This window comes from Crocodylus porosus, unplaced genomic scaffold, assembly GCF_001723895.1.
Source record: "Crocodylus porosus isolate Cpor-Errol unplaced genomic scaffold, CroPor_comp1, whole genome shotgun sequence".
Taxonomy (NCBI): Eukaryota; Metazoa; Chordata; order Crocodylia; family Crocodylidae; genus Crocodylus; species Crocodylus porosus.
The window spans coordinates 14,400,912-14,426,775 of NW_017728921.1; the positions used below are offsets into that span (position 1 = coordinate 14,400,912).

At 44.9% G+C, this 25,864-nt stretch overlaps 3 protein-coding genes across 5 annotated transcripts; 2 read left to right on the plus strand and 1 right to left on the minus strand.

The window, feature by feature from the left end:
- Positions 1-400: 400 nt before the first annotated feature.
- UFD1L (ubiquitin fusion degradation 1 like (yeast)) lies at positions 401-15,589 on the plus strand. 2 transcript variants are annotated; one of them, XM_019539056.1, is made up of 12 exons: positions 401-528; positions 2,653-2,785; positions 3,551-3,583; positions 4,466-4,587; positions 4,964-5,094; positions 6,413-6,485; positions 8,472-8,540; positions 8,974-9,039; positions 9,358-9,405; positions 11,289-11,377; positions 13,572-13,653; positions 15,361-15,589. In XM_019539056.1, exons 1-12 carry the CDS (start codon positions 526-528, stop codon positions 15,433-15,435), a joined length of 924 nt encoding a protein of 307 aa, XP_019394601.1. In that variant the 5' UTR covers positions 401-525; the 3' UTR covers positions 15,436-15,589. The 2 variants fall into 2 exon arrangements, with proteins under 2 accessions (XP_019394601.1, XP_019394602.1); XM_019539057.1 differs by lacking the exon at positions 401-528 and adding an exon at positions 1,465-1,598.
- A 3,872-nt stretch (positions 15,590-19,461) lies between these two features.
- On the plus strand, positions 19,462-21,184 carry CUNH22orf39 (chromosome unknown C22orf39 homolog). Of its 2 annotated transcripts, none has more exons than XM_019539061.1 (3): positions 19,462-19,526; positions 20,018-20,185; positions 20,968-21,184. In XM_019539061.1, the coding sequence occupies exons 1-3, from the start codon at positions 19,503-19,505 to the stop codon at positions 21,091-21,093; spliced, it is 318 nt and encodes a 105-aa protein (XP_019394606.1). In that variant the 5' UTR covers positions 19,462-19,502; the 3' UTR covers positions 21,094-21,184. The 2 variants fall into 2 exon arrangements, with proteins under 2 accessions (XP_019394606.1, XP_019394605.1); XM_019539060.1 differs by having other exon boundaries at positions 19,501-19,526; positions 19,996-20,185.
- Positions 21,185-21,474: 290 nt separating this feature from the next.
- Positions 21,475-24,552, minus strand: MRPL40 (mitochondrial ribosomal protein L40). Its single transcript, XM_019539058.1, has 4 exons — positions 24,421-24,552; positions 24,102-24,185; positions 22,936-23,094; positions 21,475-22,312 (listed from the first exon to the last, which is right to left on the minus strand). The coding sequence occupies exons 1-4, from the start codon at positions 24,477-24,479 to the stop codon at positions 22,003-22,005; spliced, it is 612 nt and encodes a 203-aa protein (XP_019394603.1). The 5' UTR covers positions 24,480-24,552; the 3' UTR covers positions 21,475-22,002.
- Positions 24,553-25,864: the final 1,312 nt, after the last annotated feature.

Genomic DNA, 25,864 nt, shown 5'->3' on the forward strand with positions numbered 1-25,864 from the left:
TTGGCCTCCGAGCCTCGGCACCCGACCCGCAAGCCCGCCCCCCGCAGTACTGATTGGCTCGGCCAAAGCCTCCGCCAATTGCCGTGGGCATAGGTGATCACGTGATCGAGATCTGACCAATCCAACCCGGGGGCTGGAAGAACGGCCATTTTGTTTAGCTGTGCCTTGCCCCTTCCGCCATTTTTAGTGTGGGCAGGGCACTGTTCCCGCCTCTTACAACCCCCCGAGAAAAGCCCAGGGCATTAAAAAATACACAGTCAAATAGGAGCCGAAACGGGAAAAACGAAATCGACGAAACGCTGTTCAGGTCGAGTCGAGCGCAATTCCGCCTTCCGCCCTCACCCAAAATGGCGGACACGAAGGCTTTTGTGTCTTTCCAGCCGCGCGGCATTGTGGGAAGTGTAGTGTGGACGGGTGGGGGTTCAAGCATCTAAGGAGTCTCGCGTTTGACGCTTCGGCGTAGTCGGACCTGCCCGGGCACTCGCGGACACCTCGGCCGCAGGAGTCGGAGCCGCGGCCGCCACGATGGTGAGCGCAGGGCTGGGGCCGGGGCCTGGCGGCGCTGCCGAGTCATCCTGGGGAGGAGGCGCTGCCGCCCCTCGGCCCTGCCGCCACCTCCCTCGCTCGGGGGCAGCCGGGGCTCGGCAGAGCCTCCCCCCGCAGCTTATCGGGGAAAGGGGCGAAGGGGAAAGGGCACCAAGAAGAGCCCCTTCCTCTCCCGGAGCACGCGCCCACCCCCGGCCCTGTTGCGAGCTCCTCGCTCCGGGCCTTGCCTCCTTCCCGGTGTTTCCTAGGAGGGGCCAGGCCGGGGTAGACTAGCCTGCTTACAGTGGGGGACAGTGGCTGGCAGGGTAGATTTGCATCTTGCAGACTAACTCCTAGATCTAGATCTATATGCTTCCCTGAAGGATCTGACCCATCAGTTTCATATAGACAGACAGATAGGTAGCTGTAGCTCTCTCAGTATATAAAACATACAGACATCTAGAGAGTGAAAGATTTCCACACACACACGAACGCACTGTTTGTGTATATATATATTATAATCAATATAGATAGATATTCTATTGATGTGTGTGTGTAAATGTATGTATATACACACGCAAACAAACACACATCTGTCTGTATAAAGATATCTAGATATCTGTCTAACTATAGATCTTTGGTGGGGGGGCACAAAGAGATACTTCACAAGCTTTGGTGAGTTTCAGCTCATCTTCCTGAGATGATGATGTGCTGAAACCTCTGATGAAGTGAACTCCGTCTCCCAAAAGCTTGTGCTGTGTACCTCTCAACAGTAATATAGTTTATAAGGTGCCAAATGTACTCTGCCTTCTGCTTGACTTCAGTCTAATGTGACTTAACCGCATCTCTGCTAAAGGAGGAGAGTGCCCAGGGTTGAGTCCGAATGAGTAAAATTCTTTCACCAACCTTTAAGGCTTACGTCTGCGTGTTTTCTCACAGAGAGATGACAATGCATAAACTGAGCCTGACAGCTACGGGCCTAACAGTGTTAGTGTGGAGCACTTACAATAGTTATTTTTAATTTCTTCAGTTTAGAAGTGTGGCTGAGAACTTGATATTAAATCCAGAAAGAGGTAAAAGTTGTTCAGCTTTCTCACTGAGTTTCCAGTTAGTATTTTGATTTGTAAAAGAAACAAAGAAAAGAATTTTCCAGGATATTAGAAGCTGTTAAACCTGGTACAGCACATTGAAGAATGGGGGAAAAAAGGGTTTAAATGGCTAGTCTTTCCTAACAACACCCTATGCTTCATTTTCTAAATATTATTTGAACTGTCCCAGGAAATGAGCCTTTTGCTACTTGCTCAACTTTATTAATTATTCTTCATATCATTATTATTGGTAGTGTCTTTAGGAAGCAATCATTAAAGCTACAGTCTTGAAAATGTTTAAGTACATGCTTAACTTTATGCTTCTGAGTAGCTACACTGAGTGTAATAGAATAATGTGTGTATGGAAACTAAAGCATGTGCATAACTCGTTCATTTGAGGTCTGAAGTTTTACCGTCTACTGCATTATTTTGTCCAAGTTGTTTATATTTTATTTTTGTTGATCCATCTTTTCTCATGTTTTCTAATGCCTTTTTAAGTTGTGTGTTGCACTCTGGAAATGTAATATAGTGCTCATTATTTTATTAGATGTTTAATTTCTTAATGCAGCTTTCAATATTTAGTGTTCTTTTCATGAACTTGATGCACATTCACAAAGTTGCTGGTCCTTGATGAATAATGTAGAAGAAAGTGTAGCCACTTTATTCCTTCTTAATTGTACACTGATAGATCTGTACAATGTACTACTGCATCACTGTACAAATTAATGATCTCTAGCATGTATATTTTTAACTTGGAACTGAAGTCTGTTCTGCTTTAGTTTGTAAAAACAGTCAAATTGCAATTGTGGAAATAATCCATAGTTGAATTTCCATTATCCTACTTCATAAGTTCATTGGTACATATATGTAACTAATCTTTGTGTTGTATTTTTCTTTGTACCTTTCATGAACATATTAGGTCTTAGGAAAAATAAGTACACAGCATTTATCACAATGGCTTTGGCTTGATGAATGACTGGCTGGAAATCTTACTATGATGGTGCCTGCTTAAATTCTGTTATTTTTTTTCTTCCTCTAGTTTTCTTTTAACATGTTTGATCATCCAATACCCCGAGTTTTCCAGAACCGTTTCTCAACTCAATATCGTTGCTTCTCAGTGTCCATGCTTGCAGGACCTAATGACAGGTCAGATGTGGAGAAAGGCGGGAAGAGTATGTGCATGTTTTATTTTGAATACTACATTGTTGAAGGTTACATGTGAATGATAATGTTCAGTAGTATTGTTTATAGAAAGTGGTTGCAGAAACAATGTTAGACCCCAAGCATAAAAGCACATGTGTATGTGTTGGTTTTGTGGCTTGAGTAATAAGGGCACTGTGTAACTCAAAATCATATTTTCCTATAGTAGTATAAGATAACTGATGCTGAGGTTGTTACTAATTTATGTAGAGATAAATGGGGAAAGGTCCGTTATTTATTTTTTTCACAAAAGTTTTTCACTATCAGTAATAATGTGTCATGTAAACTTCATAAGCTTTAAAAATCTTTTCCTTTCATTATTACTTTCTTGATAGCTCACTCAGTTTGATCAAAGAAAATAGATATACTCACTTTACTTTCAGGCTGTCATGTCAGTCCTGTCTCATGATGTTTGAGTTGTCCCTATTTCGAAAGAATGAATGAATCCAACCAAAACAAATTTACTTGTGGAAAGGATATTTATTAATATTAAGTCCCATAACACTTTTATATTCTCCTTTCACCTGTGTCTCCAAAAATAAAATATACATTCTTGGCTAGTGAATATTGTTTGTCTAAATTAACTTCTTTTGTAATTTGAAAAATTACTTGTCTGAAATCAGTACCGCTGTAATGTGCTGCCTTGACGGAAAGGAAAGATAAGGCTGTATACTATATTGTCTTCCATAGCTGTGCTGTTCCTAATCTTACTTTATCTTTTTTGTTAATTTCTGCAGTAATTATGCCACCATCTGCTTTGGATCAATTGAGTAAGTAATTTTTATTCTGCGGTTAAAAACATCAGACAATAAGGCTGTGGTAAATGCTTAGTCAAGTAACAGACTTACATATTCTTTAAGGTCTGGTTTAAATCAAGACATGCCAGGTGATCCCATATCGGAACAAAACGTTGTCAAACAATACATCCAGCAAAAGATAATAAATACAAAGTCATTTGCTTTTGTCTATATGTTACTCAAATAATAGGCAGACAGTGTAAAATTTTCAACAGCTGCTTGACCCTAATGTCAATGTTTATATTTATGAAGTAATTTATCCTCCTTTACTTTTATGCTTAAAAATAACTTGGTTTATTTGCTGGCTTGGTTTTACTGGGCAATGAGAATTCACAAAGTTAATTCGAAAGACAGAAAAAGGATGGTCATTCAACAAAATCAGGGGTTTGTTCCTGTTATTTAGATCTTCCAGAAGATAGGTGTTTTGACCATTTTTTGTTCTTCTTTATAGCTAAGGGCTCTTATCTTTGAACTTTCTTTTCCTTAGTACAGTAAACCACTTGTCTAGAGAAACTCTAATGCATTATCCAACTGAAGATTATAAATCATATTCTGCAGTTGATTGAAGCTTGAACAGAACAATGTCCTATTTCAGTGCTAGTACAGTAATATTGTTTTACCATGTCATCTTGCACTCCAGAGGAGCTTTGGAGAGGCACTTACAAGGGCTAAATGCCAAATCGTAGTTTAATATATTTATATCTGCTTTATATCTCTGGCCTTGTTTGTGGAGCTGGGGTATTGAGCTAAACCGTTCCAATGCTAGGATATTAGCTTGCTATAATGTATAGCCTTAGTGCATCCTGTAACTGTGTGTTTGTTTGATAACAAATACTACTTTTTCTCATTCACCAGGTCGACTTAACATTACCTACCCTATGTTGTTTAAGCTGACCAATAAAAATTCAGATCGAATGACACACTGTGGAGTGCTGGAGTTTGTAGCTGATGAGGGCATTTGTTACCTTCCACACTGGGTAAGTTGCCATTCATTGAACTGGCATAAACTGAAGAATAAGATTTGTGTGGTGCGTTGCTTTAATATTAAGTAAAATATTTGCTGAAATTGTATCCTTGTTGCACAATAACATTTTCAAGCATCTGTTTCAGCTGAAGCTTTGCTTTAAGTTAATCAAAGTAGATTGTGGCATGTATATTGTATTGTTACTGAGGTACAGGGCTATGATACAGATACAGGGCTATGATAAAGCCCAGTGCAACCCTATGGATTTCAGGGCACAAAGCCCAATATATTTGCATATTCCCTGGGGAAATTCCATATAAAATGATCTGGTTTGGTTGCCTAGGTCCTGGTATATAGTATCTTATCTTTGGCATCAATGTTGTTTGCAGATGATGCAGAACTTGTTGCTGGAGGAAGGAGGCTTGGTACAAGTAGAGAGTGTCAATCTTCAAGTGGCTACTTACTCCAAATTTCAACCACAGAGTCCAGATTTCCTTGACATCACCAATCCCAAAGCTGTGTATCCTTTTCACTGAAAATACCTAATAGAATAATGGAAGGGGCTTGGGAGCGTGGCTATACTTCTTTCCCATAATTAGAGAGGACAAGCTGGGAACAGCTTTCCGAGTACTGGTTTTATATTTCTAACACCAGGTAATAGTTGCTACTCTCGAAAACTAGTAGAAGTAGAGCAAATGATCAGAAAAGTTGTGACTTTCCTGTAAAAAGTGTGGCACGAACTGAATGCAGTCTTCTAAACAAAGGCCAGGTAAGTTAAGGCTAACTTGTGTACAGGCAGTCCTCAGACTTACGACATAATTGGTTCCTGAAAACTGCGTCTTAAGTCGAAATGTAACTCGGAACCATTTTTGCCATAGGAAACAATGTTATAAATGGGGATTGGTTCCTGAACCAAGGCCCAATACCCTATTTTCATCAAAAATAACCCAGAATTTTGTACTCAATCAATTATAGATGAATAATTTCACTACATTAATGCATTTATATTTTAAATAGCAATCATACTGATTTGGAAGGACTTCTTTGAGGTGACTTTGCTAGACTCTTTGAAGGGCTCTTGGTTGAACTTTTTGGAGGGTTCTTGGCTGGAGTCTTCTCAGGTGTCTTGGCTGTAGGTTTTTCTGGGTTCTTCTCGGCTTTCTGAAAGAAAGTGTCCAAGGAAGTTTGGGCAGATGTTCTCCAGGGAGATGGGTGATGCAGTGAACTAGTTCGCCGATGTGGTGTCACGTCAGATCAAGCGTTGTAAAGTCGAAACTGACATCAGAAAGTTGAAACAGGGTGTCAACTTCTAAACATTGTAAGTGTGAAATGTTGTAACTCAATACATTGTAAGTCGAGGACTGCCTGTAGTTGGCATTAACTGGTTGTAGTTGTTGCTGAGGCAGTCTTTGACCCAATGGGCAAGAAAAGATGAGGAATAGATTTTCTTTATAATGGTATGTATGTAACTCCTTGGTACTTGGTGAATCAGGCCGCTGACTTCAGAAGCCTAACTTGAGACAATCTCTACTTTTTTGCTGTCCTGGCCTTTGTTTACTGGATGCTCTGAGTGAGTAAGAAAAGGTGGGGGTTGGGGAAAGCCCATTATAGCTGGAAATGGATGTCTTGGCTTACTGTCCAGAGAATCTATATCAGGCATCTCGAAGGTTATTTGTAGGAGATGCTTTACAACTCAGTGCTTCTTGGACAGCTGTCCATGGTACTTAACATTTTAAGCCTGCTTGTTAGGAAAACCTACCACTGCAGAATGCAAATGTGATATTACTTTAATTCTACACAGAAAATAAGTATATTTTTCATCTTAACATAATGCAAAGATTAGAGAATGCACTGAGAAACTTTGCCTGTCTAACCACAGGGGATGTAATTGCCATCAACTACAATGAGAAGGTATAGTATGTAAAGTAAATAGCAGTATCTAAAAACATCTCTGTGCGGTAAATGGAAAATCAGTTCTGGCTTTATACCCATTTATCACATGCATAAGCACCTTCCTAATCAATACAGCACCTGGGTACTGCTGCTTCCTTAATCTTCATAGACAGATAGTTGGATACTGGGGAAGCTAAATGGTTAGGAACAGATAGTTCCAAATAGAAAAGATGTCAGAGCTCTGAACAGAGACTTGAGAAGCATCTGGGAAGCAGTCCCATAAATTGAAATAGGATCCAAATGTGCAGTCACCAATAAGAATTCTGTGTTGACATCACCTAAATTTAGTTTCTGACAATGAATAGTGCGATCAATGGGTATTGTTGGTATTGTATCTGTAGATCTTATGTTGTCACGTTTTAACGTGCCACAGACTTTTGCATTGTCTCTCCATGGCTGCCTTGCAAGTAGTTATGGGAGAAGTTGGCATTTTAGGCAGCTGGACATTGAAGTAGCTGAGTGTGTTGGCAACCTCAGCAGGTGCTGAATCATTTGGGATTGTGGGATAAGGACATTTTCTGGAAATTTTGCATTATTCGAATCATGAAATAATGTTGGTGCTAAGAGTATTGTCATTTAATTTCAGAATCAAGTCCTTATTGCAAAAAAAGGACGCGTTCCTTTCCGAGCTATGATTTAGATTAGTTATAGTCTCTGGCAGACAAAACTGTACTTGTTGAGTCTCTGTTCTTGGTATTTAAGGCATGCTTAGCAACCATGATTACTTTTTGGTTTAAAACAAAATCAGTTTCTGGAATGCATATCTACAGAAGAGGCAGATAATGGAGCTGCAGCATATGAAGGCCCTTACCTCAACAGTGAGAGGTTTCTATCCTCTTTGATTAATTCAGACTGAACCAGAAGATGGTGAGCAAGGGCGACCCTCCAGATCTAAGCTAAGAGAGCAGAGAGGAGGAAGAGCCCATGTGAAATTCTGAGCTGCCACAACTTCCATTAATTTTAATAGGAGCTTTATATCTTGTTATACTGGGCCACTTGTGAAAAATGGGCTCTCAAGTGTCTCTTACCTAAATCAGTAATTTAAAATGACATGACGGGGGGTACCACTGGGAAATTCACTGAAGCTAGACATTTCATACTGACTTAATTTAAAATATGAGTTTTGTAATTAAAAATAAAATGGAAGAAAAAGCTTGCCCTGCCTCTTATTTGCTTATATGGCATACGAACAAGTTACTATGAGGTAAGGTAGGGTGTGGACTTAACATACTAGTGACCGTGGTAGCGACCAGTGGGCATGTTTGTCCTACTTTCTGTGAGGGATAAACTACTTCAACTACCACAGAGTAATTGCATGCATACAGGCACTTGTCACAGAGCAGCTTTTTTGCCTACCTACCTATAATTAAATGAAAAGTATTTGAAGCCAATGAACCCAAACCTAACTTCTTTAAAATTGTTGAATAACTCTTTCAATATTAATTGTGTTTTGGGGCTAGAGTGCCTGTTTTCCAGCTTTTAGCTTGGCTCCGATGATATACAGGTTAATCATAAGTCATGTCAGAGAAAACTTAGTAATCAAACTGTAGAAGGGCATGTTGCAAAACAAAGACAAGACACCAAATTAAAACAATATTCATTCTAACTTGCAGCTGCTTCTTCAAAACAGGGTCAGAAGATGTAGAACCAGATGATTGGCCTTGACAAAATAAACCTCTCTAGCTCTGTTCAGAAGCAGATGGTAATCTTTACTATAAAATTCTGCCTTTTTGAAATACTGTTGCTTGTGATGGCTTCCAGAAGCATTGTTCTGAATTGAGGCCTTGCACTGCATTCTGTTTAAACACGAAGGGAGACCTTCCTGCTGAACAGCTTATAGTCCATTGAAACAAGTGTTCTTGGAAATGAAGGGCTCACCCAAGTGTCTGATCGTTAATTTGCACACCAAAGAAAACCGCATCATAATATGATTTACTTTTTCAGATCTATGAACTTCGGGTGATGGAAACCAAACCTGATAAAGCTGTGTCCATCATAGAGTGCGACATGAATGTAAGTCAGGGTCTTGTGGCTGGACTTCATCACTGATCACTGACCCATGCATCTTAGCTGGTCTGAAAAGATCTTGCACATTCAGATGACTCAAGTGGGATGATTCCTTTAAATCTAACTTTCTGATTGTCCTTTTTGGCACTTGCATTTTATGTTGTCATGAAAGGTACTGGTTGTTGGATAGTCCTTAAGACTGAAGGTCAAAGCAGCTGGTGTTCTATGCTATCCTGACAGAGGATTTACATTGCGCTGGAGAGGCATGTTTAGAGGTCCAAGCTGCCACACTTGCTACCTGAACTTTTTAAAAGATAAATTATCTGTAGTTCAAAGTAGAGTGGCAGTTTACAGAGATCTGGGAGTAATGTTATGATTCAGAAATCTAAAAATGAGGAGTTACTGGATTTAAACAAATAATCTCTTCTTATAAAAACAGGTGGATTTTGATGCACCCTTGGGATACAAAGAACCAGAAAGAAATACACAGCACGAGGAGACCACAGTGAGTAAACATATCTTGTTCTCCAGAACAAATTCTTTTTAGTTGCCAACCTTGTTTGTTATAGAGCAGAGATCACTGTTGAAAACATTCTGAAAAGGTCTTGACGGATCAAGATTCCAGGTCATAAAGTGTATTGATTTCTCTCTTTCCTTCCCAATTCCATTCCATGGTGGATGGTCTGCCTCAAATGATTTATTAAAAAAATTAAAACATGGATCTGTAAACTTATTTGCTAGGAATTGCATGGGACCATTTATGTTAATCGCACATCACAGCATGAGTGTAATGAAGCAACTTGTTTTTCCTTCTTTTGAATAGGATGTTGAAGCAGATCACAGTGGATATGTGAGTGACATAGGATTTCGTGTAAGTCTGCTTTTTCTGTCTGTAAACTGGTGGGTGCCGCGTCCGAGGACCAGTGTACCCTTGACCTGCTAGCCTGGGTCGGCACGACCAGCTGGACGTGGGTACGATACGGTGGTCGTACAGGTGGAAAAGCGAAAGGAGTCAGGTGGTTTAAATGTGTTTTGGTTAAAGATTTATTATTACTTACACTACAGAAGATTTGCAGTGTAAGAAGGAAGTCGTGGTTCAGTTCAGCTTGCAGATACTTTTCTGTTGCACAGATTATAAACTGCTTGGTGCAGATTTTCAGCAAAGCATACAGGTAACTTCGGTTCAAAGACGTTCGTGAGCTCTTGGTGAGAACGGACGAGTCGACAAAAAATCAGATACACCTGAAAACTTTTACTGCAGGTGGGAAGGGGTCAGCGACTGGCCAGATCGCTGACTATGTCTCCTGGGTGTGCGTGGAGGTCTCCACTGAAGGCGGAAGTCTTTCCAAAATTATAGGTTTTTAGGTAGCCAATTACAACACACCAGGCTTGAATAATTACAGGACTGCCGATTATGACTGTGAACAGACTTTGCGTGTTTTTTACTTCTGCTCAGGTTTCATACAAGAATGACTGCGCATGTATTTTACATTTAAGCTGGGGGAGGGCTGGATACGGAACTATGATGACAAAATATGTTATGTTAACCTTTTGACCTTTTTGCCGTCGGCAGCTGAAATCAAAGATTTTTCTTTTGACAGTGGGCAGGAACTTTAACCATGGAATATGAAACCATGTTCAGACATCTGCACAACTCCAGTCCTTCTGCTTAGGGCTTTTCTTTATTACCTAACAAATAAAAATACAAACAGAATGACTCTGCCTTGCCAGCTCTGTGGGTCCTGTATTAGTCATTAGGGCTTCACAGCCCTTCTCTGTTGAGGTTCCCCAGCTGGCTTCTGCTTTGTGCAGGTGCTTGCCTCAGGCTTTCCATCTGTCAGAAATGTCTATTTTTCCTAAAGGAAGGGTGCTTCTATTGATGGCAGGTGCTGCTTACAACTTTTAGTTAAATGACACCTCACCATTACAGGTCCTGCCTTCAGACAAGGCTCTGAGCCATTTTTGCAGATGCTCTCAAGAGCCATCACCTGGTGACCATCACCAAAAGGAAATATATAGTCCTTTGATTAAGAGAGATCCTGCATAGTATATTCTTTCTGTAAGAAACATTCCCTTGGGAAGGTACAAAATACAAGTGCAGCAGTAAATATAATTTGTGGTAGATGAGATGTGTTTAATGAGAGTAATGTTTAAGTGCATATTCTAGGGAAACAAACTTTATTTTTATGATGTATATTGTTTAGCAACTCGGAGACTTTTATATCAGTAACTATATAGTAAGGACTGAAAAAGTTCCCTTAATTAAAAATGGATTGAAATGATGGAATAAGAACAACTAGATGCTGTTATAGTATTAAGCTGTGCAGCCTTTGTAAGATTTAGCCACTTTAAGCAAATTCTTTACGTTAGTGAGCAGTGATTTATGAGTAGGTACTCGCATTAACCTTACAGGCTCTATATTACTTTATCCGGAGGATCAAGTAAGAATTCCTTCATAATCGGTTATGCTCACGTAAGTGGGTGGAGAGGTGCTAGCCAGTGATAGTAGGTGCCCTCTACTATGTCAGTGTAGGAGGATCTAGAACCTGGGAATTGAAATACCACTTTAGTTCCCTGTATGGCAGTGCAGATTACAAGTACTGGCCCAGCAGAGGAGCCCAAATCTTGATCCCTTGCTCATTCTAGCCACATACATATTCATTATGTGTAGCTTAAATTTGAAGTGTTACATTGACAGTAGCTGTAAAGTGGAACTTAAGGAGAACTGACTGTATTTACCATGTGCACTTGTAGGCATTCTCTGGCTCTGGAAACAGATTAGATGGCAAGAAGAAAGGTGTTGAGCCTAGTCCATCGCCAATTAAACCAGGAGAAATTCGAAGGTTAGTCAGTTTAATGCAGTGTTCAACAGGTAACAAATCTTTAAAGCAGAGTGAATCATTCTTAAAATATTGTTCTGCTACTGTAATATCACTGAGAGCCTGATTTTTTTTTTTTTCAGATGTGTTTGTTCAAGTAAAACATTTCTATTTTAACTGGCTTAGAATTCAGGGGTCATCAACTTTTTATGAGTGGCAGGCCAGATTAGCACAGCTTACTCCAAAGACAGAATGCCACTTGCAGTCCAGCTGCTGCCACTTTCCCCCATCACTGAATTGCTGCCACTGTGCTTCCAACCTAGTCACCGCTTTCCGTGCTCAGTTGTCACCAATTTTTCCTCGCTACTGAATTGTTGCCAATTGCTTTGTGGGTTGGATGGAATTGTTTGGCAGGCCATATTTTGCCCACAGGGGCTGTAGGTTGACAACCACGGGTCTAAAGTAAGCATTTAGCTTCCTTTGCTTTTAAAATTGGGCAGATAAGTCTTGTGGTCTTGTTTTGGTTTTAGGTGAATGCAGTTCAAAATTCTCAGTTTTAATAGAAGTGGTCTGCTGAATATGTGGGTTGCAGCTCATTGGTGTAAACATATATGGAAAACTAGCAGAAAAATTGAACCTTCTTGAAAAGTGCAGGCATGGCAAAGGAGCATGGCTGCACACAATTTAAATGTCAGTTCTTCACTGGAGGTTCTGTTTCTTGGCAGCATTTGCTTAGCACTTAATAGTTTTGTGTCCAGAGTCTGATGTGTTTACAACAAAGGCAGGTAATTATTATGACTGGAGGGTAGCTTCACAAGTTTTAGTGAGCTGTCAAGGCCTGCAAAGGTAGCTCCACCCCTTGACAGGTGCCCTGCCCCCTGGTTGCCATCTTGGTGATAGAAGTGCCATCCCCTATCCCCTGACGTTTGTCACCAGAAGTCCCTGCCCTTGCCCCTGAAGTACTCCTTTTGGGAAGAGGGTTTGCCATCGTGGAACCAGGAAAAAAATACAAGTTATATACTAACAATCTAACATCCAAAATAACATATTTTAATTTCATTTTTAAAAGATTTTTTGTCCTAATTTTGTGTGTGTTTGTGTTGTGTATAGAGGTGATTGCTCAAAATCAAGTCTTACTTTTGTATATTGCCCTGCACCAACCTGGAGCCCGTGCACCTTGCAGCCTCCCTGCCACTGCTAGCAGCACCATGCCACATCTGCTCCCTACTGACCCCAGCAGGAGCAGATTAGCCAGCCCTGCACACAGCCCTGACCCAGCCCAACCCTGCTCTGCACCACTCACTCGTAGTGCATCCTGCTGCCTCCTGGGCATGCAGGAGGGTTGGAGCAGCTTTGCACTGGACTGCCTTTCCAGGCAGCTGCTAGCCCCAGTCCTGTGGTACTGGCAGGGACCCATGCGCAGCCTTGCCCCACCCTGTGCTTGCCGCAGGCGTGCCTGCTCACATTGAACAGCTGCAGCAACAGTAATGCCAGCAGGACAGAAGTGTGCTCCGTGCAAGGGGAAAAGCAGCCCCTCCCCCTAAGTGCTGCCCAGTGCTTCCTGCAGCAGCTGTGCAGAACCCGCGCTGGGCTGCCTTGTGTTGTCACTGTGGGCTGTCCCATGGGGCAGTGCAGAGCAGATGCAGGGCAGCCCAGCATGGGCTCTGCATGGCTGCAGGAAGTGCTGGGCAGCCCATTGGGCGGTGCTGAGGGGAAGAGGCCACTTTCCCCCGCACCTACCACACTTCTGCCCTGCTGGAACTGCTGTTGCTGCAGCTGTTCAGTGTGAGCAGGCGAGTTTATAGCAGGGGCGGGTCAGGGCTGCACACAGATCCTTGCCAGTATCGCGGGGCTGGGGCCACCAAATGCTGCTGCCTGGAAAGGCAGTCCAGTGTAGAGCCGCCCCAGCCCTGCTGCATGCCTAGGGGGCGACAGGACATGCCACTGCGGGACAATGCTTGAGCCAGGTGTGACTGAGGAACCCACCATGGGCCAGACAAAGCCCCTCCACGGGCCGGTTCTGGCTTGTGGGCCATATTTTGCCCACCCCTGGTTTACAAGACAGTTGTGACGACAGTCACTCAAAGAAGTCAGAAAGAGATTCAGATAGGAGCAAAAAAAGCCAAAGATCCTTCTTTTATTGTTTATTGCATGTGTTCTTCTGTAGTGGGTGCAAAGGTTTCTTCTTTAACTCAATATTTCAATCTTTCTTTTCCAGAGGGATACCCAATTATGACTTCAAAATTGGTAAAATCACCTTCATTAGAAACTCACGGCCACTAGTCAAGAAAGTTGAAGAGGTAAGTAAGACTGAACCTTGCCCTTTGAATACAGGAATTATTACCATGCAAGTCTGCATTGCTTTTGGGTTTCACACATGCTGGAACACTTTGTCTAGTCTGATGCTGCCCACCCATCTAAGGTCAGATTGGTTCAGAACAGTATGCTAGTTTTGAATATGACCATTTTACTGGAATTCAGCCAAAATAATTTCCTAATAGCATGAGCAAATTCCTTTCACTGAAGGATTTTTTTTCATGGAAAATAGTGCTTCTTAGGGTATTTGACTCTGGCTTCTGATCAGTGTGATCTCTTTCCTGCTGATAAATCCATCAACAATGGGGATTATTGTGTTGCAAGCACTTCTTATCACAGATTGCTGTTAATCTTTGATGGAGAAAATAGGGCTCTGTTGTAGTATACTATCCATTTTATGATGATCAGACATATTTTTCAGTAGATGTGAATAAATGGTAGCATGTTAGGGTGGGAGTGGCTCGATCTCTTGTATCTGTTAGATCAGGGTGTCAGATGTGGGCCTGATCCAGCCAACGGAGCCCTGCCATCTGGCCCGTGGTGCTGCCCAGGGGTCTGACTAGACCTACATGAGATCAGGCTGACAGAACTCCCCCCACCCCAGCATACCTGATCCAGTGGTTGCTCCAGCCAGTCTTGGACCCGCATTGCATGTGGTGCAGATCCTGAAGTGGCCAGAACGGGAACTGGGTGCAGTTCAGTTCAGCCAAAGCAGTAGCCAGTTTGCACATGGTGCCTGTCCTGGCAGACTGCCGCATGTAGCACCTGCTCCAGGACCTAGGCTGCTCACAGATCCTGTGTGCGGTTCGGATCTCGGTCTGGTTGGAACAGGCGTTGTGTAACAGTCCTGAATGCAGGTCCCAGACCAGCTGGAATGGCCACCAGATCAGGTGTGCCGGGGCAGGAGGAGAGAGAAAAAGAGAGGAACTGTTGGCCCGATCCAGCCTGCGGACTGGCTTAACACCACTAATCCAGCTCATGCAGCCTAGTGAGTCTGATACCCCTATGTTAGGTGGTGTATAAGGATGGGAGCATTTTACTGGTAATGAAGATAAATCATTTCTTGTTGAGGACCATTGCATCCATTTTCTGGGTCCTGAGCCTTTGTCAGCTTACGTTCATCATGGAGAACTTTTGTTAATGCACATAATCTACAGGAAAAACTTAGCTATTCTCTTGTTAGCTGATTTTTAAAGATTTGCCTAGTGTGGGTATAAAGAAAAATAAGAAATGGAAGTAGTGCCAGTGGACTTTAATGCTTTTATTAAATTGGAAGGTCACTAAAATACTAACATTTTTGATGTAGGGACTCAATAACAGCTTTCATCCCATCACTTATTGTGGCCTCATTGATTTGGCAGTGGTCACAATTAGTATTAGCAGTGAAACTAATCAGAACTCAACCTATCTGAAATAACTGCTTATTTGATGTGGTGCAAGCAAAGGCTTTGAAATCTAGATAAAGGGCAAATGGCTGGTTCTTTTGCCTGATGGAGATGGTAGCCTGCATTAGTTGTGGATATTTTAAGTGATGGGAGTTGCACTGTAGAAGTTTTACTTTAATGATTGAGATTTAGCGCACATCAGTGCTTTTATGAGGGAATACTGTCTGAAGTTAAGTGTCTGAAGACGTACATCTCACTTATGAACAAAGGAAATCTAAATAACGTCTTCTCCTTCCTCCATTTCAGGATGAGTCTGGAAGCCGGTTCATTGCGTTTTCAGGAGAAGGTCAGTCCCTGCGGAAGAAGGGAAGAAAACCATAAGTTATGGAACGTTTAGCCAGCTGGGAGGAAAATAAAGTAATATGCAGCATATTTGGATTTTAGTTAGTGTGGTTAAGAGGAGAGAGACTTTGTTCTTATGAAACACAGACACTGTTATCATTTTTTTTTAAGTTTAACTGGTGTTACTGGTTTGCATTCTTATTTTCATTTGAAAACTAAATTCCAGGAGATTGAAATGGTTCCTTTTGTGTTCTGGAGAGAGGGAAAGTACTTCTCAGGTTTATCTGAGATGACAAAAACCACTGAACTCTGCTTTATTCAAAGGAACAGTGACTTTTCTGCTGACTCAGTCCTGGAGACTGTGCTACCCTCTCTTCTATCCTTGGTGATACTATTATTATATTCTTCTATGCTTGATAGTTTTCCTTGTATTTTGGCCACTGTTTCAAACAAGATTTTCAGAGACATGTTCATGACAAACCAAGGCTGACATAATTAGATGATGTGAGACCTTAATGGGAGGAAACCTCCTCTTGAAGACCTCGAAGTCAGGTGATAGTACCACCTCTTTTGGCAGCCTGTTCCAGATTCCAGCCACCCTGTGAAAAATTGCTTCCTAATGTCTAACCTGAATCTACTCTCCATTAGTTTGTACCCATTATTTGTAGTTACTCCTAGGGGTGCCCTGGTAAATGGCGCATCTCCAGTTCTCTGTTGTCCTCCCTCAATAAACTTAAAGGCGGCTACGAGGTCTCCCTGCAGATGTCTCTTGTGAAGGCTGAAGAGTTCCAGATCCCTCAACCTCTCCTCACAGGGTCTTGCACAAAAGCCACTAATCATATGAGTGGTCATCCTCTGAATCCCTCTGACCAATGCCGCATAGAGGGGGAGCATCACCTCCCTCAGTCTGTTGGTCATACATCTGCTAATGCACAATAAGGTGAGATTGGCTTTGTTACACTGCCGACTCATGTTCATGTTGGAGTCAACTATAACTCCAAGATCCCTTTCAGCTGCTGAGGAGGTCATCCCCCAACCTGTAGGTGTGCTGGGGATTCCTCTCTAGGTGGAGTGGAGTACCTTGCATTTGTCTTTGTTGAATTGCATCCTATTTCATTCTGCCCATTGATCCAACCTGTCTAGATTGGCCTGTATCCGCTCCCTGCCCTCTGGTGTGTTTGCCCCATAACTAGGTGTCATGTGCAGACTTGGACAGGGTGCTCTCCACACCCCCATCCAAATCGCTGATGAAGATATAAAATAACACCGGTCCAAGGACCAAACCCTGCGGGACACCACTGCCTACCTCCTTCCAGGCTGAAAATGACCCACTCTAGGTGCAGCTCCTAAGCCAGTTGGCCACTCACCTGACTGTAATCATTCACTCCACGGCCTGCTAGCTTCCTTATGAGAATAGGATGCAAAACTATCAAAGGCCTTCTTAAAGTCCAGGTAGATGACATCTGCCTCAGTTTATGTCAAGGCAGTGTGTGACCTGGTCGTAAAAGGCTATAAAGTTTGTCAGGCAGGATGTACCTGTGACGAACCTGTGTTGGTTTCCCTTCAGCATCATTTCGCCTGCTGATCCTTCACAAATGTGCTCTTTAATGATTTTTTACAGTGTTTTCCCAAGGATAGAAGTAAGACTGGCTGGCTTAAAGTTACCTGGCTCATCCCTTCTCCCCTTCTTAAAAATGGGCACCACATTGGCCCTTTTCCAGTCCTCAGGGATTGGGCCAGAGCACCATGAGTACTCGAACAGCCGTACCAGCAGCTCAGCTATGACACTGCTGAATTCCCTCAGCACCCGTGGATGGAGGTCATCCAGGCCTGCTGACTTGTACCCATCCAGCCCCTCCAAGTGCTTGTTAACTAAGTCAGCACTAACCATTGGCAGTCTAGTGCCTCCCAGACATCTATCTGTGTTCAAGGTGGGGGAATTGTCCTGGCCAGTACCTAGGAATACTGAAGCAAAGAACTCATTGAAGAGCTCTGCCTTTTTCCCTGTGTCAGCCACCAACTGTCCTGATTTGTACTACAGGGTCCCTGTGTTACTCTGCACCTTCCTTTTGCTTGCTACATATCTGTAGAAGGACTATTTATTGTCCTTGATTGTTATAGCCAGCCAAAGCTCCAGTTCTGCCTTGGCCTGCCTGATTCCCTGCAATAGCGTGCCAGGGAGGTATATTCCTCCTTGATGGCTGCCCCCTGCTTCCACTGCCTATACATCTCTTCCTTTGCCCCCAGTCTTTTCTGGAGTTCCCTGTTCAGCCAAAGAGCCTTTTTTGTCCCCTTGCCCCCTTTCCTGCGTAAGGGGATAAACTCCTTTTTGCCCCAAGGATCACACTCCCTTGAGAAACGGCCAACCCTCCTGGACCCCCATTTGCTTGATGCTCTCGAGTTCAGCCACCTCGCTAACTAGCTTTCTAAGTTTATTAAAATAGTCCCTTCTGAAGTCTAACACTTTAGCCTTGCTGGTTATTTTTCCTACTCTTTGCTGGATTGTGACAGTGACCATCATTTGGTCAAAATCTCCCAGGTTACTGTGTACTCACAGGTAACCCATAAGATCATCCCCTGTTGCTAAGTCCAGGTCTAGCAACACTGCTAGGACTGGACACCTCCTGGGTTAGGTGGAGGTCCTGCACACAGTTTAAGAACCTACTTGAGTGGTTTGTTTTGGCCGTCTGCTCCTCCCAGCAGATGTCCAGGTAATTTAGGTCCCCCGTGACCACTGCGTCTCTCGCCTGAATGGCCTCTGAGAGCTGCCTGGAGAATACCAGGTTTAGCTCATCCTGATGAGGAGGTCTGCAGTAGACCCCCACTACCAAGTCCTTTTCCCCTGGACCTCCTGTATCATGACCCACAATACCTCAGTATCCCCCTCCTCTACCCCTGCCTTGTTGATGGAAGATGTCTGCTCCCTAACAGAGCAAGCTTGTACAAACTTGTCCGATTGTAGTTTTGATATTCAGTAACAAATCAATCTAAGGGATCCTGCTTCTAAAGAATCAACCAGTTGGAGTTACTTGCTATTTTAGTTAATGCCATGCCTTTTTAATAGAGATGCGATAGATTATCTTATTATCCAGCAGTTACTGTAGTAAAATAGTGCTGTGTATTTGAATGGTGCAGACACAACTTAAGAGTTCTGCTTGGGTAACTGAGCATTGACTAGTCTGATATGTGCTGGCTTCTGGAAATCAAGCAAAGGAGTTTTATTTTCCCCAAAGCAATTCGTAATAAGCAGTGACCTGCAGCTGCCTGCCTGTGCCAGCCAGGTGTGAAATCCATGTTATCTCTTAATAGAGAAGTGTGAGAGGGGCCACCGAAACCGTCTCCTTAATTGTCTGTTACAGCTGAGACACCTGCAGGCGTGGCCATGCAGACATCCTGACTCTTGGGCGGAGGGAGTGAGAGCCCGGAGCAGGGACAAGCTCAGCGCTCCAGTTCCGCGGAGGGCACCGGCCCTGTTCGCACCGCCCGTGTCCGCGTCCGCCTCTGCCGCGTTCACGGAGCTTGCCTCAGCCCAGAGAGGTGCAAACAGCTGGGTGCCAGGGCACCTTCCTCTGACCGAGGTTTGCTAAGGATGCGGACCTTATAATAACGAGGCATCTCTGGAAGAACGCGCGAGACCCAGCACAACTTCGTTCCCATCGGAGCTGCGAGAAACGCCCACAGAACCTGCCCCTGGCCTACTCCGGCTGCGGCGGGTAAACCCGCTCTTTATGACGCGTGTGTCCTCCGGGGGCGGGGCGATGCGCGCTCACAGGAGACCGCAGGCGCCATGTTCTCGCGTCCCGCCCACAGCCTGGCCATTGGCCACATTGGTGTGTTGGCACGTGAACATGCTGAGTGGCTCAACTGCCTGTCTCTCACGCCCGCTCTCTCCCGCGATTGGCTACCGGACGAGTCAGGGGCGGAGCAAAGCTCGCAATCTAGCAGCGGCGGATGCTGCCGAACCCTTGTCCGCTGCCGCTGAGCAAACGAGGTCCTCTCAAGGTCCTTGGCCATTGGCTCCGGATGCGCTGTCTGTCAAGTGGCCCTGCGTTCTGATTGGCTCGCTGGGCTGAGGAGGCAGGGCCGAGGGGGGCAGAGGCAGTAGCATGGCTGACAGTGATGCGTGGCGGGTAAGCGGAGGCGCGTTCAGTTCCCCCTCCCCCCAGTCGCGTGAGTGCGGGGCGTCGCGGGCACAATGCTTCGGGCTGCAAGTGTCCGGGGTGGGGGCGGGGAGCACATGAGGCTCCCCCGCAGCGCAGCCAGCTATAACCCGCGGCCCGGGCCTGTCCAGATCGGAGATCGCTCAGTTTCCAGGGCAGAGAGGTTGGTCCTCAGTCCAGAGATCTGTGGGCGCTGCTACACGTTACATCCATCACCCAATTCAGTGCTCAGTCACGCAGTAAATGTAGACCGGCTAGGTAAAAATGACCCTCTGGCTATAAAGAGCTACCAGCTAGAGCCAGCACTTGAAAAGGTGTAAGAGCTCCAGAGCCGGTTTCCATCCAGCTTTCATTGGAGCAGGGCCCCAGTTGAGGCCACAAATCGAGGGGCTGGGGGGGATTGTTTTCTCCTCACCTCAGTGTCTTTTTAAACGTACAGTGGCTTTGCACTTTCTCACCAGCCACCACGAGCCTGTGATGATTATTGGTCTGAATGGAAACACTGCAAGGGCATCCAAAACCTCGTCCATCACTACTACACATTTGGAGAGGCTCCTTCCTGCGCTCAGTGGAAAACGGACTACAAGAACTGCAGAGAGTGGGAGAAAAGCAAGAGTACACAGGCTAAGGTACAGGGAACACCCAAGGGGAAGCTGTATTAAATACTCACCTGGAAATTAAATTGCACATCCAACTCAGTGAGTTTTTCACCATCTCACATGCAAAGTCTGCTCACCCACTTCCACACTAATGAAAAGGCTGTTTTCCTCACTTGTCAGCAATAAGTCATTGCCCTGCTAGAGCACCCCAAAATATTTCAAGCTTCGTTTAATAAAAGAACAGGCCTTCTCCACAGTTGTAAAGCCCTGCATGAAGATTTTAAAATGTGTTACTACTGTTAACGTGGGTGTGTGAATTCTGGGAAGTGGGACTAATTGCTGCTTTTAGAAATTTTACAGGACTTTAAAAGTAATTAAATTTTGAGCCCAAAATACTTGCAGCAGTCTCGTACAACTTAGAACTTTTCTCAAATGTTAGCCAGATTCAGAACAGTGGGAGGGAAAGTACCTTTTGCCACTCCCCATTAAGTGTTACCACCAAAATTAAACAACCTTTGTCATGCTGACTATAGCACCCTCTTAAAAATCTCTCCCTTGGTCCTTATCTATGTCCGTATCTACTGCAGGAGCAACAGCAAGCACGATCATGTCATAAGTCAAATTTTTGTGCCATGTCTTCATTGTCACATTACTGTTGCAATCAGCTTTCATTGTAGCATGACCAGCTTTTGTTCCACTTTGTATTATATGTTCACAGGTAAGAAATACCATGGTCTGTGCAAGTAGTTGATGTTTTAAGCAGTGCTTTGAAGATGAAACAGTATGTGAGTATCATGTTTCGTGCATTTTAGGAATCTCTCTGTAAGAGTGAAAGAGCCCGGATTCTGGAGAAACAGAAACATGCTCCTGTGTGGATGCTGAGGAAAGGCCCACCAGCTGATTGGTACCTTCCACTTAATGAAGACAAACCAAAGTAGTAATTGTAATGGCTGTGTTTGGCCCTTTTATAACGGAAGACGAGAGAGGTTCATGTAGTCTTTTCCACTGAAAGATGCGGAAGCTACAAAACTCTGGCATCTGATCAAGTCACCTCAGCTTATTTTTGTTCCCATTGGTCAAACACTTGACTAGTACCCAGTTACATTTAATGTTTTTTAAGACATGTCTTCCTGAGATGTATTTAAGAGTACATTCGGGGTGGCAAACACCAAAGATGCAGTAGATCTGCTATTCTTAGGTGGTGTTGTGTTTTTGTAAACGTGTTTGCTGAAATATTAAAAATAAAATTGTAAATGGCTTCCACAGATAAGTCTGTTGTGGTCTTAAGCAAACGTAGTTAAAAGTAGAATCTCTTATCACATTAGCCATACAGCATTTTTTATTTTTCACTTTCTTGCAATATGAATTTTATCTGTTTTTTTCCCCCTACTGTATCAATTTTCCCTTTCCTATGCACCCACAAACACCTCAAAAATCCAAATGGAAGTTAAAGTAGAAACTGAAACTTTTCTTCCTACAGACTGACACAATTGTTTCAACAATCCTTCCTTGTATCATGTTTATATCTCGAGTTATGGTTAGGGCAGAGAACAGCTACCAAGGAACAGATAAAAGAAAAAGATTCCATAAATATGTTTTAAAAAATAAAACTCTCCCTAGCCTGCTGTAAAGTTTACTTAGTTTTTATTGGACATTTTATTACCAAGGTGGCTAATTCTAAGAAAGAAAGGGGGCAGGGAAAGGTGGGAATTTTATTTTCTGTGAGGATTTCCTGACAACCACATTAATCATAATTTTTGACATACCAAAACAGTTCAGTTTAATCCCATTGTGTCCTTTAACAAACTAAGCGTCTGTTGTCAGCCGCATGGCAAACTGTCCCCCTCTCAGTATGTGTATGTCTTGGTGACATCATTGTACTTCCCCTCAGGAGCTTCATAGCCAGGAGCTGGTGGTGTGTAACTTGGACCCTCTTTTTCAAAAGGAAACAGTCCCATATCTTTCCTTATTGCTGCTTGGTAAAGTTCTTCCGATTCCAGACGCAGTTCCCTTAGTGCTTTCTCCTGGGCTGCTACAAGCATGGTAACTGTTTGCATGTCTGCCTTGTGCTGGTTTTGCTTGTACAGGGCCCATTTCTTCATTAGTAGGGCACGTCTCTCGCTCTCCTCAACCGACAGAGGGTCAGCACTTCGGACCCTGGCAAATATCAAAGAAAGTAACAATTTTTAACACATAAACTACTCCCATTCCCAAAACAGCATTTAATAAAAGTCACAGGTGAACTGTAGGGAGTCAAGTTGACCCAAAAACCACAGTAGCACATAAAAGTGCTTTATAATCCTACAGTAAAAGTTTGTAACAGGAAATTCAACTTATCCAAGATACTTTGTTTTGTTTTTTTAAGCAGAGAAGACACAAATGCTATTTCAATAGGCTGATGATAAATTTTGTAAAATTTCTTTACACATATTAATTAGACTGATGTACCAGAGCAAGGCAATTATTTTCCCTTCTGAGAGAAACGTTGTCTTAAATTTGCACTATCTGAAAAAATGCACATCCTCCACCCAGAACTAAATTCTACTTCCATTAGACAGAAAGACAGAACAGTGCTTCAGAACTGGGCAGAAAGAAAACAAGCTGAAACTTGAAAGTGACAACTTCCTCAAACCTTTAGCTGTTTGTCACCATACTGTTACCCATAGATAAAAGCCAGAGTAGCTCATGGATATGAGTAGCATCATGTCCAGGATTTGCGTCTACCTCTATCTCTCCTGTTCATTATCAACTCTACAGGGAAAGCTGACAGTTCTCTGTACCTGATGCTATCCAAATATTTGCTTGGTGTTATGAAGTCCTCAATGGGAATCAGTTGCAGGGCAGCTTTCTCCAACTTTCTTATCCTCTTTTTCAAACGCTCCCTCACCATTTGCTCTCTTTTCGGATCCACCCTCTTCTTCTTCCTTTGGGGTTCTGCTCTAATGGAAAAAAAAATCAATTTTAAAAATTGCATATCTTTGCATATTCATGAACTAGCAATAACTTTTATTTCTACATTGTGCTGTTGCCCAAGGAAGTTTTAGAAAAATAAAACTGTTTATACACAACAAATCACAGGACATAGGTTTTAGTGAAGCTGAGGAGCTGGATTAAAGTCAGGCTAGACTTGAAATTGTAAATGGCAAAGGCAAAATTATTATTTTTATTAGGCAGTGTTATGTGAGGTAAAAGCAAGGCAAGGGCTTTAGGACACAAGACATTTTAGAATTTACCTGGGGTGTACTTGCCAAAATAAAACAGTACAGCTAATACGTTTTAAACAAGACACATTTTATGTTTCAAGTGCAAGTTTGTTATTTACATGATTGACACCTTTGACACACTGATAGACCTGGTATGACAGACCAAGTACCTTAATTAGGTGCTGCCCAACCTCTTTGCCCCACAGAGTGGATGGGGAGTGCCAGGTCAATCTCTGGGCCCAGCCCCACCATAGCAACACCCGACTTGGAAACTGGGCAGCGGTGGAGGGATGTCAGTGTTAATTGCCACCGCACCCTCACTGCCATATTTCCTGGCCAGTGAGCAGCCCTGTGGGGTGGATGATGTGGCCCTGGGCCAGATTTATCCTGCAGGCTTATCCTCCAGCCCTGCTGAAAGAGCTTAACTGGTGGAAGTGAAGCACCATCGGCTCAACCAATAATAAAACAGCATAAAAAGAGGTATTATTTTGGGACTAGAGTCTCCTGTCCAAAGTGCATCCCAGCAGCCTATGGGATCCTACATTCAACTGCCCACCGCTTGAGCTGCCTGATTAACCATGGGCTGCTGACCAGACCTGGCTCTTCCCAACTGCACTGAGATCAGACGCACCTTTGAACCTGTACGGATTGACCTATGTTGAATTTAAAAAATGCCCCAATAACAATGAAAGGCGACAGCACCGGAGAAGGTTTGGCGAGCAGGAACAGCACCCTTCAGTTACCTCATGGGGACGGAGGCCTTGAACGCCAGCACCGAGGTCTGCCAGTGGCTGCCCCAGGACTGGAGGGCGCGGGAGGGCGGCGAGCTGCGGGAAGAGAGCAGGTGGTCAGTGCAAGTCGGGCAGGGAGACGAGGGGGCGGTCCTCCACGGGGACACCCTGGCAGAGAAGTGCTCTGCGCGGAGGGGAGGAAGGCAGAGCTGGCTCTGAGGAGCAGGTTCCCTGTCGCCCTGGGACTGCCCCAGCCCAGCCCCCCGACCTAGGCCCGAGGCTCAGAGCAGCCCGTCCCACGCGGGGAATTCATTGCCGCCCGCGGCCCCACCTGAGCGCGGAGCCGGCCGCTGCGCCCCGCACTGGGCAGAGCAGCCTGGCGGCCCACATGGCCCGCGCGCGGGTAACCGCGTCAGCTCGGAGGTGCCCTACAGCGCAGTGACCGCGGCGCCCGCTCTGGAAACGCAGCCGGCTCCCGCCCCATTCCCCCGCCCCTGAGTTCCGCCGCGCCGAGGTCCTGCGCCGGCCACAGCGCCCCTCTCGGCGGGAAGGACGCAGCGCGCGCGGCGGGGCCGCCTGGGGACACCCCGTGCCCCGCACTGCCCCAGAGCAGGCCTCTGCGCGCCCTGGCCCGGCTCCTTCTCCCGTGCCCGCCGCGTGTCTCTCGGGCGGGTCCTGGACGTCCAGCCCCGCTGGAAGAGCCTGGCGCCGAGCCTTGCCCTCTTCACTGCCTTCCCAGGCCTCCCTTTCTTGGAGGCTGCCCCCGCCCCGGGCCTTCAGGCAGGTGCCTCGATTGGTTGGGAGGAAATGAAGGCGCTTCTGGAAGTGATTGTGTCTGAGCACGGCCTTTGGGCAGCGAGAGGGGAGGACGTGCTTTGGAAAACCTAGGCCGTGCGGAGCCGAGCCAACAACGCAGAGACAGCCCCTGAGTCTGGTTACACCGGTCCCCTCATTTGCTCGACTCTCAGAGCACAAGCACGCCGAGGATGAGCGCGAGCGGGGGACACTTCACTTACTGGCCTATCCGCACATCTGGATTTATACACATATCTTTATAGATACGCACTGTCTTGCTGAATCGCTTATTCTCTTATCTGAACATATAGATAGATTGATAGATATACCGACCGATCAAGATGGATCAATCGGCATAGGTCAGTCGCTCAATCCATCGGCACCACTCGACTGCTCAGCGCAGCTCGATCGACACCGCTCGACTGATCGAGACAGCTCGCTCGCTGGAACATGGCTCCCTCGGTCGATCGGATGGACACGGCTCGCTCGGTCGATGGAATCAGCATGCCTTGAGTGATCCACTGTCGGTCGATCGATCCGCATGGCTCGACTGGCCGTCCATCGAGATATAATTCAGATAAGAGAGTATGTGATTCAGTACGAGAGTACGGGGTACAGGTTGTAGCTGTGTTGGTCTAAGGACCAAAGTATCTATCTGGCTGTCTGTGTCTTGGCTGCATCACTAGCTCAGTAGGAGAAATCCCATTCTCCCTTCCTGGCTGTGCTGATGGCAAGGCAAGTTTTGACCCTGGCTGCATGGGGCCCGCTCCTCGCCACCGCCGTCCCGCGCGGGGCCCTCGAGCGCAGTCCCCCGCACGCATGAGTCCCCGCGGGCTCGTGTCGCCTTGAGGGGGCAGCTCTGCCCTGCGCGCTGGGAGCGCGGAGCCAGGCCGAGCCTGCGCAGGGGCGGCTGCCTGCAGCCTCCGGGCCCGGGCCCTGCGGCACCCCCCCGCCCCGGGAATGCTCGGGCGCCGCAGCCC